Here is a 13,242-nt window from a genome sequence, read left to right as displayed (position 1 = left end):
TGTGTGTGTGTGTGTGTGTGTGTGTTTGTGTGTGTGTTTGTGTGCATACCGTCCCCAAAGCGCAGAGGTACACTGCAGCACTGTGTTTGGTTTTTCTCCAGGCAGCGTCTATCATCGACTGAGGGCTACTGACAGGGACCAACACTAAATATTTAGACTCATTAAACATCATCAAGCTCTGCCTATCATCAAAAACTAAGTGATTCAAGGATTCAGAAAAATAGTTTAGAGTGTACTCTCTTTAATTCAAGGATCAAAAATATGACAATATACAGTACAAGATTTTGCTTTAATCTATATGTCTTGCGTACAAGTGAAAAATACAGTATTTCAGGTAATCATAAAACCTTCTCTGAGAGTTTTCTCATAACTAGCGGGGTTCTGCTCTTTAACCCTCTGATACGTATAGAACAATCAAGACACAAGTCTCACTACTTACTTAAAGAAAAACCTCTAAAAAACATTTGTGTATGTGAAACAAAATATGATCAGTAAAGGTTGAATATCATATCCTATCACTTAAAAACCCTTTCATTTATTTTTTAAAGCCTTCTGATAAAGATTATCGCTGCAATTAACAGTGTTAATAGGGGGTTACTGCACCTGCTAGTGACCTTAGCTTTTACTGTTAGAAGCTTTTGAAACTACCTTATATATAGACTCATTTGTTATGGCAGTGACTCATCTCACAGTCTTGCAAGTTGAAGGTTCAATGGTTAATAATGTTGACATGAAGAAGGTCTGATTTGTTTTTCCCACCAAAACAAATAATGTTTAATGACAGCCCTAAACGTGTTAATATGTAAAGTATGAAGTAATGACATTTGATAGCATTCACACAATACTCGAAGAATAAAACCATGGTGTTGTTATTTTGATGTTTTCTTATTGGTTTAAAAAGAGATGGAAGTGATTGTATGACATATTTGGTAACACTTTACTTAAAAGTATCTACATAAGAGTGACATGACACTGTCATGACACATGAACTCTCACCCTAAATTGTCTTGACAAAACTGAATGACATTTACTAAAAATAAGCATTATGTTATTAATGTTTATGACATGTTCATGACAGTATCAAGTAAAGTGTAACCATATATTCTAATTATCTGAATCCACAGCAAAATCCATTCAGTCTGTTAATTAAATAATTAATTAATAAATATGTAAAATACCCAAACTGTATGAAGTTTTTATATATATGATATATGTGATATATGTGGTGTTATGTGAACATTGGATGTTGCTGTTTCCCAAAAGTGGTGGGGAACAAAATGGCAAGCCTCTGAGTAAGAAACTGAATTTTAAAAATCACTGAAGCATTCTAACAAGAAAAACACTAATCTCCTTCGAATTGCTGGATCCTGAATGCCTTCTGGTTTAGGGATTGGACAGAGTACAAATAGTGGACTGAAGGCTATTGTTTTTGTTATCAAAATCCCAAAATAAGCTGCTGTTCCATGATGGACAGATACTACATCTGTGTATTGTTTTTTGTAGATACAGTTTTTCACTTCACAATAAAAAAAAAGAAATAAAAAGATTGCAATTGGGCAGAATTTGCAGTTTATCAAACAGTAATATTGGGATCACATTTTCTCTACGTATATCTAAAGTTGAAGCAACATTGCAACTATCACCCATGTCAGTCGAATGACTGGGGAAGTGTAACGCAGCCAGTTAGCTACCGTAGTGCAGCCGTCTGTTAAATAAGTTTCCTAAAGACAAACAAGAGCATAACATTACTCCACACAGCTTCTGCAGCACAATCCAAATACTTGCACTATTACATGTTCCAGAAGTCTAAAATCCCATATCTCTGTATCTCCCACATTTTCTCACCTCACAAACGTCTGGTTGCCCTAAAGCGATCAGAGTTTTCCTGCCTTCATGTGCTTCTCATAAACACTGACCTCCTGCACTTCACAGCTGTGAACACAACTCCTCTGGGTCATGTCGCTCTTTGGTTACTATTTTAGAAAATAGAGAAACTTTGTGCTGCAAAGGCACAATGAAAAGGAGAACATCCACAACAGTTTTCTAGGACATATCTTACATTGTTATTGTCTTGAAGTTGTTCCAATACCCATGAGTCCTCAACTTTAAACAAAGTGGGAGAGGCATCATGTGACATTTGCTTTTCCTGTCTGTATTTGCTAATGCATGCTTTCTGGCAGCATGTGATTACTTAGTATATTGTATTTGAAATAATTCTGAGTGAGGTAAAATACATGCTGTCTGGAGTAATGTTATCAGCACTTTTTTTTGGAACTCTGCAAAGCTGATTTCTACTAACACAAGATCTCATGGCGACAGTTCACATGGAGCTCCAATACTAAATGTCTATACAACAAACTGTGTGTTATGTAGACATACAAAGGTCACTGACTGCATGTTTGGAGGGAGCTTTGGTGACTTTCAAATGAGTGCATAAATCCTACACTGTTTCTCCGCTTTTTCCTGATTACAAGTTGTGCATTGTGGATGGAAATGCTTTAATTAGATAGCCTGGTGTATAAAGGGGTGTACATAATCTCGACAGGCATCACTGTGCTTGTCCTGACAGAGATAACAGAGAACACAGAAGCAAAGCCAGACTTTGTGGTGTGAATAACAGTGGCAGGTTTTTTTTTTTCCCAGATACCTTCTTTCTTACCCCCCCCCACCCCCCCACCCCCCCCGTCCCTCACCCTCCAGCCTTTCTCTGGGTTTCCTTTCTTATCTTCCGAATTGGTGATACACTAATGTCTCTTTGCAGTGGATATGGGGGCCCTCGTCACTGTGCTGCCTCAGTCTTCTGCCCCGTGGTGCCTCTTCATATCACCTGGAGCTTGTGTTCTCCATCCTCTATCTCCCACCCAGCCTACGAGCCTGCATCTTCCTTTCTTCTCTCACTCCCTGAAGACGTTGCCCTTAATGAGAATTCAACTGTCAACACAAAGACCCACCATGTGAATGTACTTCACCTCTGACCCTTGCAGTCACAGCTATCTTCCTTATCCCTAATTGGTCATTGCATACACCAAACACTTGCCTCTTGCTTTAAATTAGCAAATTTTCCCTCTGTGCCCTGTGTGTTTCTCTCATGTGTTTTCCTCCACTTTCTTCCCTGTCTATCTCATAAACATCCCACTTTCCTTGTTTTCTTCCCCTTTCCCTATAACAGTCTTAAAAATACCTTCCCTGACCCGGCTCTCTACCCCCACCTCCTCACTCTTTCACCTCTTCCTCCCTCCCTTCTTCCCTCTCTCTCTCTCTTCTTGCAAGCAAGTCCTGTCAATGTCTCATGGTGTTCTTGCCAAACTTGTCGCCAAGTTGTTGGATGAGCACAGCCAGCTCTCCAGCGGCGTCCGATTTCTCCTCCAGGAGCTCATAACGGAGGCTGGAAATGTCTTGCTTTATCTCCTTCAGCTCGCCTACAACATGGTCACACACAGACACAACAATCAGGCCACATATGCAGGCCGCCACAAAACTGTGCTAAAGTTGACATGTGTGAGTATATGCAGCCGTACAGTACATACAATAGAATCATATATATTCCATGGATTTTATACCTCTTACACAGACTAACTCATACCTCCTGTCGCTCACTCACAGTCTAAACACTCATGCACACACACAAGCCCTAACCAAATAATGACACAATGAGAATGTAACTTAACGAGGAGAGAATCTTTACCTTCATTGACTTCATCGCTCTCTCTGTCCACTTGAGCCTTAAGCACGTACCGCTTAATCAGCCGCTTCATGATTTTCTATGCGGAGGGGGGGAAAGGAGTAGATTAAATAAACAGAAGGTGATGACATGATGTGACAACGCACAACAGCAGAGAACAGCACTGTGTCTCAAAGATGTAGTGTGAAATGTCGAGTATTGATCTGTAGCCAACAGGGATATCCTGGATCTACTGCCATGGTTCAATCTCGGCATGCACTCTCGACATGAGTCTATACCTGTCACCACACATACAGCACACATACAGGTACACACATACAGTACGTGCTTGGCGTGTGCGTGATCTTGGGTATTTGTGTACTGGATGTTGAAACAAACAAACAAACACATAAACTGGGAGTGTTGAGACAAAAAGCGCAGTCGACCAGGGAAGGAAGCTAGATTTTCCTTGGGGAAAAAGTGAAGGGCAGACTCATCCCGCCTCAGCGTGATACTTTGAGCTCATTAACCGAGTGCCTGCTTTCGATCTCTCTCAGCTCATTAGAGGCATTTTCTTGCTCAGTTGCTCTCACTTACTTTTGCCATTCCTCCTCTGTCCTTCCATTCCCAATCACTTGTTCCAATTCTGTCTTCTTTTCAGTCGATGCCCTTTCAAATTATTTATTCTCTGTTGTCTCTAGCTCATCTCCCTACCTCCCTCACCATTCTTTACCTCTGTCTTTCATTCCAGTCTTTTGTTACCTGTTCCACCCATCTCACTATCTCTCTCCATCTCTTCTCCTGTCATACCTTATCACCCTCCAGCCACCCCCACTTTTGTTGTGTTCTATGTTCTTCAGACTGAATGTGTGTCTCTCACATTTTATTTTTTTTTTTTCTCCCCTTTTGCTTGTTCTTTTTGGAGAGATACTCTGGTTCTGTTTTCTCTCATTTCGCCTTTGCTCTCTGTCTTACCTGGTATCTGGTCGGGTGTTTTATAGATTTTTTGGGGATGAACTCTTCTCCCGGGCGCGGATAAGTCTTGAAGTGTTCATCCTGTTACAACAGTGAGATACAGACAACAGTCCAGTGTTAATGTCACATTTCACGGTTGAGTGGTCTTCTATAATAGAAACATTTAAAAAGGGAAGGAACAACACAAAACCACAATAAAAGGCAAGGCTTAGTATTCAAAGAGAATCGACCGCATCACTTGACCAAAGTGAATCTCATATCAGCTCATTTCTAAATACCTTTCTCGTCCATGACCTTGCTTTTTAGCTTGTGTGTCATTTCAGCACTGCAGTGTCAAAACACACTGCAGTGGACACATGCAACTAGCTGCTACTCTATATGCACTGAAGCGGCAGTGGCATGGAGATATTTCAACATAATAGTTGGATGATGTAAAAAGTTAATAATGAATAATTTACAACATGCACATTTTCCTTGGGATTTCAGGCTGGATTTCTTTCCTGGACATTCTGATGCTGAGACTGGTTTGTATGTTACCCATGTTGTGTCAGCTAATATTGTTAACAATGTGAGGTGCCACACTTGGGTCGAAAGGGACATTTGGCCCTCTCCTCTCCGGGTGAGGCAAATAAGAGGAAAGCGGTGCTGCCCGCTCTTTTTCGGCCTCCACTTCATCAGCTAAGGTTTATATTACATTTGTCCTTAGTGACTAGTAGGGTGTTTGTGTCACATTGGTTAGATGGTGCTCAGCTCAGAGGCTCCACTAGCAACTCCAGAGGAGCCTCTAGCAACATTAGTGCTAGGGGCTCCACTTGTTTGACTGCTAAAGGTACGTGGTTAACCGTGCTAAAACGGACAACAGTATCCCGCTGGTGGAGTTGGCACATGTTGACCTCGTAAGCACAATTAGCCACGTTAGCTAGCCGCTCCCTCCACTCTATCATCTCCACGGCTGTGTGTCCACCCACACAGCTCTTATCTTCATAGATGTATCAACTCTCAGCTCATCTTTGACTAAACTGCTATCAGTGTGGACTGGAGCATGTGAAGGCATCATTCCGCATTGTGCAGGTAAGAGCTTCCAATTGACCCTGTTTGTTTTCAAAAGGAACTCTGGGAGATGAGGTCCCAGGGGTGCCCCTGTAATTACATTTTACAGCCAAAGCTGCCACTAGAAACAACCTAACTTAGTCTTATGGACTACAACTTTAAAGACCGTCCAATTTCTCTTGAGTAGCAAGAAGTAAAAAAAAAATTTATGAATATTCAGCATATGCCTACTATATATACGTATAAAATGAATCAAATATATGTGTCTGCACTAAATTAACAAATTAATTCTAAATGGCTATATATTATTACAGAAAAAAAACATCACTGAAGTTTGTGATACAACATCTTTATTAAGCTACTACTTTAATTAGGCTACTAACAGGTGTAGGTGTTATTTATAAGAAAATACAGAGGATTCAAAGTAAAGACAGGCTAATTAATTCATTAATTTGTGCGATTTTATACTATATGTTTATTGTTTTTCTTCATTTAGCAGGAAAACTCACCTTGTGCTCTTTGAACGAACAAAATGCCCAGTCAATTTTTATGACTTTGTACAACAGAGAATTCCTTCTACAGATACAAATTATATGACATATAATAGAGAAGCAAATTGATGTTTTATCTACTTACTGCTTTATTGAACTAGAAAACAAAAAGGCAAGTACTGTTTCAGCTTCATGTGAATGCAAAGGAACACATCTATTATGCAGAGCTTCACCAAAGCCCAGCTGACAATGCTCAAATTTCTATTTTGTTTATTTTGTGATCTAGTCCCCTTCAGTAACCTGCTTTGTTGGCTCCTGCTGCATTTGGCAAGCTATTAATTGTTCCAACTACTGTGAAAACATGAAAGACATTCATTAAAGAGCCTGCGCATCAACAATTGCAAGCAAGTACACACATGCGCACACGCACGCATAAACACCTTCTTTCACTTTTCAAAAATTGTGGAAATCCCTTGAGAAACATGGACCAAAAAAACTTCCAATCAGAAAGACCACACTGTCTTCTTCAAATCTCACTTGACATTCTCAACAACGCACTGTGGTCAAGTTTGAGCTTATATATTGATCGCTTACTGCACCTGCTTGGCTCTGCAGTTAAACTGTCAAAGCTGCAGAGAATTTCAGGATCTCAAAGAGGCAGGGGGGTGTAACCCGTCTTGTCCCCATCGGAAACCTGCCCAGGCATTTGAGCAGACGCAGGTAGATTAATAGCTTCGCTGAGGCACTGGGGTGAGACATTTGAGTTGAGGAACCAGACAGGAAACAGCCTGCAGACAAGGCCAGCGCTAAGACAGATTCTGTGTGAAATAGCCTATGCGATTTTCTGCACGCAATACTTGCTTTTCATTAGAGTGATTTTATTTAGATGTCCAATCCTTGAGATGGAGTTAGGGAGGGTTTTAACTGACCTACTTTTTACTTAAGTAAATTTGCACATGAGTACTTTTAATTGAGGAAAATGTATTTCTCTACCGTTAGGGTTGTTTTACTTGAGTGCAATATTCTTGTACTCTTTTCACCTCTGCCTGTTACAGGGTACAGGGCTACAGGGTAGTATATAAAATAACAAATTACCACTTTGTTTGTGTATGCAATTGGTCATGCCACTAACCTTTGCCTGTGAGTTGAGCATGCCCAGCTCTAGCTCATTGTTATGGCGACGGCTGTTGGCCTTGCAGAGGTGTATCAGGCAGGACTTGATGCGGAGGACCAGGTAGTAGAAGGACTTTGGGCTGGGAACCAGGTTGAAGGGGGCGGGCAGGGTGCGGCCCTCATCAAAGTAGGAGAGCCACAACTTGGCTCGGGCAAACTTCCACTCCACGTCGGCATCCTCCTGCAGAGAAAAACAGACAGACAGAGAGTAGATGAAATAAGTAGAGCTGGTGAAGACTTACAAAAATCCATCAGATTGTGAAAACCTTGGACAAAGAAACTAGTTAAGTACTTATTTACTTTTATTAATTCTTCTAGTTCTTGGCCTATTTACTTTTTTGTGACAACTTCACAGTGAGACTTTTCCTTTTATTTAGTATTCTCTGTTTTCGCTTGATGCCTTTGTATTGATTTTTTAAGGCTTGTGGTATTTTCAACTCACTCTGTTATTCTCCAGCAGGCTCAAAGGTAATCAAACAACAATCTGTATTGACTTGTAGACAATATCACACCCTTTCTATTTCGACCGTCTTATTTATGTACCTCTATCTCCTGGTACGAGCTGTTGATCATAGCAATGAGCATGTTGAGAAGCACAACCACCATCGTGACATTATAGACTCCGTACAGCACGTAGCCGATGTTCTCTATGAACTTATGGTCGTACTTCAGCACCACTGAGATCACTTCAGACAGGCCAAAGATCGACCAGAAAAGAGTTTTAAAACTTTCCTCCACCCTGCAAGGAACGAGAGAGAAGATGAGACAGTAAGATAGGTACATGACAGTGAAAACACACAAGCCCACTGTGTTAGCAGGTAATTGTTCTTGCACGCGCGCACAAACACACACACACACACACACACACACACACAAACACACACATTCACACACAAAATGCACTCTAATGTTGTGGGGTTTGTGAGGTGGCACTGATGAAATACCTGATGAGTCATGACGAGATTACCCCATTTATCTCTCTCACACACACAAATACACACGTATACAGCTTCAATTACACACATGCACTGCACATACTTGTACATGTACATATAAACACAATTGATTTCTGCAAAACCAATAAAAGATATAGCTCAACTTTAGCATTTGAGAGACCATTTGGTTTTTAGAAATCAGTTCATTAAGCCTGTAGCCTTGTCTTGAGTTAACCTTTACACAAAACACTGAAACATCACTGCAGTTATTGGGGAAACAATAACGGCTTGTTTTTCCCTCTGTAACTTAAAATCAAATGTGTATGTAGCCTTTTTGTGGGGGGTGTTAAGGCTGTATCTACCCCAATAAATAAAGAAACATTTCAGACCAGGGTTCATTAAACTCCTTCAAAAAGACATGTTTTCATGGTGGTCAAATTCACTTTTTTCAATTAAATTTCTAAGACTGTTCATTGTAGAGATACCAGCCTGCAGTTGTGCTTGAATTTCGTACAGTTGTTCCTTTCCTCCTGACAATTAGAACTGCAAATTCTTTTTTTTTGCTTTTTCCTGAGGCCCACAGTCAAATCGCAGCTCAGCCTGAAGGATCACACTGACCCAAGATGAAACAACATAAAGCTGCAAGATATGTCAACATTGACTTCCAGGTACACATCTATCGTTAAATATTGCATGAGTGGCAAGCATGGGCTTGAGATGACAGAGGAGGGGCTCAGTAGGGAGGAAGAATCCGCTGCCTTGTTGGATTGTTAGAGGTGGAAGATGGCTGTAGGTAGAGAAGATCTATAGGCTCCTGGTTTGAGGCTGTGGGCTTCTCCCAACTTAAATTATTTCAAAGAGACACAATTTCATTGCCAAGCAGTCTGCTAGGTAAAAACACAACCGTGCATGCATACAGAGACAGAGACAAACACACACAAGCACAGCTTCTCCCCTCACTCACACACACACACACACTCTCTTTAATCAGTACAACTAGATATCTTTATGTTCTCTCTCTCTAAAGGCCAATTTATGCTTCTGGGTTAAATCAGCGCTGTGGGTGCGTTACAGACGATATGGACCCTACGCCAGACCCTACGCCTATTGGGGGGCAGTAGCTCAGTCCATAGGGAGTTGGGTTGGGAACCGGAGGGTCACTGGTTCAAATCCCCGTATGGACCCAAAAAGTTGGGAGTGTGGATTGGTGGCTGGAGAGATGCCACTTCACCTCCTGGGCACTGCCAGGTGCCCTTGAGCAAGGCACCGTACCCCCCCGACCGCTCAGGGCGCTGGTTCAGCTGGCAGCCCACTCACTCTGACATCTCTCCATGTATAGTGCATGTATAGGTCCTGAGCATGTGTGTGTATTTTCAGGCCTGTGTGTGAGTACTAACAAAAAGTGTGTACACAGAGTGCAGTACAGTAATTTCCCCATTGGGGACTAATAAACAAATTATCTTATCTTACGCCATAGCCTGCCGTGAACCTCTCATTTTTAAACAGATCAACACGCACACCAAGACACAAATAAATAAATTGAAGCCACTTACGTATAAGTAAATCAGACTAAACTCAGCTGTAAAACATCTAAAAGTATGTTGGCCTTTATCCAACACGTTTCCTTGAAAAATGCATTGCTTACTAGGAAAACATTATAAACCCATTGAGTGCTTCCACCAGGTAGAGCTAGAACGATGGAACTTAGATATTAGATATTGGAAACCCCTTCACTGTGCATCTCTTAACTTGAGTTGAATGGCATGATTATTGGTCACTACATACTAGCATGTGATTATAGTTTTTGACCTCTGAAACCTCTATATATTTTTCCTATGGACTTTAAACATGCTCTCACATGGAAAAGACATCTAATTTATTTCTCCATGTTAAAACGTATTTACATTGTATCTCTGCTCAACTGCTAACATGACAGATGATGTTACGCCTAGGATCACAGCTAACCTGCACGTTGATCATTTGGATATGTGAGGTTATGCACACAGCTTTGTACTGCAATATGTGCTGAACATTGAACATACAAAAACACCCTTGCTACGATAAATCTATGAGTCTCTATTACAAAACCACAGAAGAGCATAATAGACTTAAAGGTTCTCAAAAACATATGTTTCAGTCAATGCACTATAGGATCCTACATGAACATGAAGTTGTCTGCCAAACTTTTATGAGGATCAGGATTTGAGTTAATTTTCCAGAACAAGAATTGGTCACATACATAATGTGTTCAATCAATTTTTGTCAAAAAAATACAACTGAAAACCAGTACAGGGAAAATGCCAATAAGTGCACCAAGGCATTGATTTATTTAAAAGGTCCAACGTACGTGTTTTAAACTGAGACTAATAGGTACATTAATCTGTTTCTGACCAGAGAAACATGCAGCAACAACATGTAACCATAGAAATGATTTTTATTTAGAACCAGAATGACATTTGAACTACTTTGAGAAATAAGCATCTCTGTCAACATAGATGCATATTAGACTATTACGATCATAAGTGCAAACACATTACAGTGGCATTGCACACTGCATTTGTATGTAAACATGTTCACAAGCATTAATACTGTAGAAGTTCTTCTTTGTGTTGCCCTGACAAAAGTCTTGTCGCTTGTGTACAAATTGACCTAAAGTGCCACTGAAATATATTTCTAATCAAGATTTATTTACAAGAAATGGCTCATGTTATACAACAGCTTTGTAATAATGTTTCAGTGCAAAAGAAACTGTCAAAAAAGTATTCTAATATTTTACAGCTTGGTAAAGCCCATTGAGTAATTTTGCCAAAGACATAAGTGTGTGTCGCCTTGTATATGAGCTTCACTGTGACTAAATATGGATAATAGGTCTCAGGTGTGTATAAAAAAACCCCAGTACACTAGACCTTCACATCACTGCAACTAGCCTCTGCAAAAGGACTAGATTCACCCTGAGACTAAAGTTTTGATTATCAAGAGGCTGAAGACCAGACCAGACACCTTCAATGTGTCTCATCGTCAAGTACAGAGGATTAAAAAAACATTTGAAGACACTGGAGAGGTTTTTGACAAGCCCGGTCAGCCAGACCCCGCAAGACACTGCTCGGAGAGGACCGTTTGTTGCTCGAAAATCCAAGCCAGCCCATTTTCCACTGCACAGAGCTCCACCAAGACCTGGTCCCCGTGAGTCCCTGTGTCAACCAAACGGTTTGTCGGATTCTGTTCGAAATGGCCTCCTGGTCGAATCAGTGCCCAGAAGCCAGCACTAAACAAAGACAATTGAAAAACCGTGTGGCATTTGCCAAGGCCCACAGCCTGCTAAAAGGATGGACGCTGGAGAAGTAAGAAAGTGGATTTTTCAGATGAATCTTCTGTTGAATACACCACGTGGCCGCAATATTGCAGACCTACTGGAGCCCGCATGTGCAAAGATTCACCCAGAAAAACGTGAAGTTTGGTGGCGGAAAAATCATGGTGTGGGGTACATCCAGTATGGGGGTGTGCGAGAGATCTGCAGGGTGGAAGGCACATCAATAGTCTCAAATACCAAAAAATCTTAGCTACCTCTCATATTCCCAACCATAAAGAGGGCCAATTCTACAGCAGGATGGTGCTCCATCACATACTTCCATCTCCACTTCAAGTTCCTCAAAGCGAAGAAGATCAATGCTCCAGGATTGGCTGGCCCAGTCACAGACAGAACATCATTGAGCATATGTGGGGTAGAATGAAAGAGGAAGCATGAAGAACAAACCAAGATATTGATGACCTCTGGGAGGCATGCAAGACTGCTTTCCTGCTATTCCTGATGATTCATCAATACATTGTATGAATCCTTGCCAACCGCATGGATGTAGCCCTTCAAGCTCATGGAAGTCATACAAGATATTAAATTGAATCTCACAGCACACTATTTAATTTGCTGACATATTTTAGTATTTGTAGTAAATTTGTTCAATTTATGTATAGGCGAGAAAACTTTTGTCTTGCCAAAATTTGACATTTCTGTCTTGTTTAAATAATAAATCTTTTTTTAGTGAAACTAATTTATTTCAGTGCATTGAACATCATTTGGGAGGGTTTTAGCTTTTCATATGAGCTATTTCTTACACCAATTGATTAATTAAAAGTCAGGTTAATAGCAGGTGTTTCTACAAAATAGATAAGCGACAAGACTTTTGTCAGGGACTGTAGATGGCCTGGACACCAGGCAGACCACTGCTGTGAGACAAGCAGTGACCGAAGGCTTATATTGACAATACCGTCTTCTCACTCACTATTCACACTATATACGTCCACCAGTCTATCGTGCAATCAAGAGAGCTGTGGAAAGTGGTTTTGGTGGCCTTTCCTTGAAGACCTGTTATTTTTGAGTCTTCTCTCTTTAAAAAATGTCTGGTCATATATCTGGAGCCTCTCTTATAAGTTACAAATGATTTACTGGGGCTTTGAAATATGAAACAAAATAAAAAGAGGGCAATTATCTGGTTTCTATTACATTATATCCCAATTATCTTTTTAAATCAAATTATTCTGTCTTCCAGATATCCTTCCTACCCGTGTGAAATGCTCACTCGATTTACATTTTGATGTTACCAAAAAAAATTGAGTGTAGATAATAATGAAAGGCTTTGTTCCAAGCGCACACACACACACACACACACACTCACACACACTTAAACTTACACACTCAACCCGTAGTTAGCAATTTATACACGCTGTTCATCTGTTCGCGTGGGCAGATTGGTAGTTTACTACAAAGTTCCAAAAATGTGTATGACATTTATGTGTTGGCAGCGTTACTGAGAGTCCTTACAGCATCATCCCCCATGTGATGATATACTCTACATGCATTCCACTTCCTCACTTCTGTCCACAATATAGATAGAATATGGAGAAAAGTAAATAGTTTATTCAAAAACAAAAAATACAGAAAAATGAATTAAATATGCAAGCA

The 13,242-nt window shown here is 40.5% G+C and overlaps 1 protein-coding gene across 1 annotated transcript in view; it reads right to left on the bottom strand.

Annotated features, from left to right (window-relative positions):
- Positions 1-221: 221 nt before the first annotated feature.
- trpc7b (transient receptor potential cation channel, subfamily C, member 7b) overlaps positions 222-13,242 on the bottom strand; it is a 63,701-nt gene continuing 50,680 nt past the window's right edge. Inside the window, exons 8-12 of the mRNA XM_032528395.1 lie at positions 7,894-8,089; positions 7,310-7,531; positions 4,637-4,717; positions 3,686-3,761; positions 222-3,419 (exon numbers count right to left, since the gene is read on the bottom strand). Coding sequence (XP_032384286.1) covers positions 3,280-3,419; positions 3,686-3,761; positions 4,637-4,717; positions 7,310-7,531; positions 7,894-8,089 — 715 coding nt within the window. The 3' untranslated portion in view covers positions 222-3,279. The remainder of the gene's footprint in view (positions 3,420-3,685; positions 3,762-4,636; positions 4,718-7,309; positions 7,532-7,893; positions 8,090-13,242) is intronic.

The sequence above is a fragment of the Etheostoma spectabile genome, chromosome 10, assembly GCF_008692095.1.
Source record: "Etheostoma spectabile isolate EspeVRDwgs_2016 chromosome 10, UIUC_Espe_1.0, whole genome shotgun sequence".
Lineage (NCBI taxonomy): Eukaryota > Metazoa > Chordata > Actinopteri > Perciformes > Percidae > Etheostoma > Etheostoma spectabile.
The sequence above is the reverse complement of the archived record's forward strand: the minus strand, read 5'-3'. Positions and strand labels throughout refer to the sequence as shown.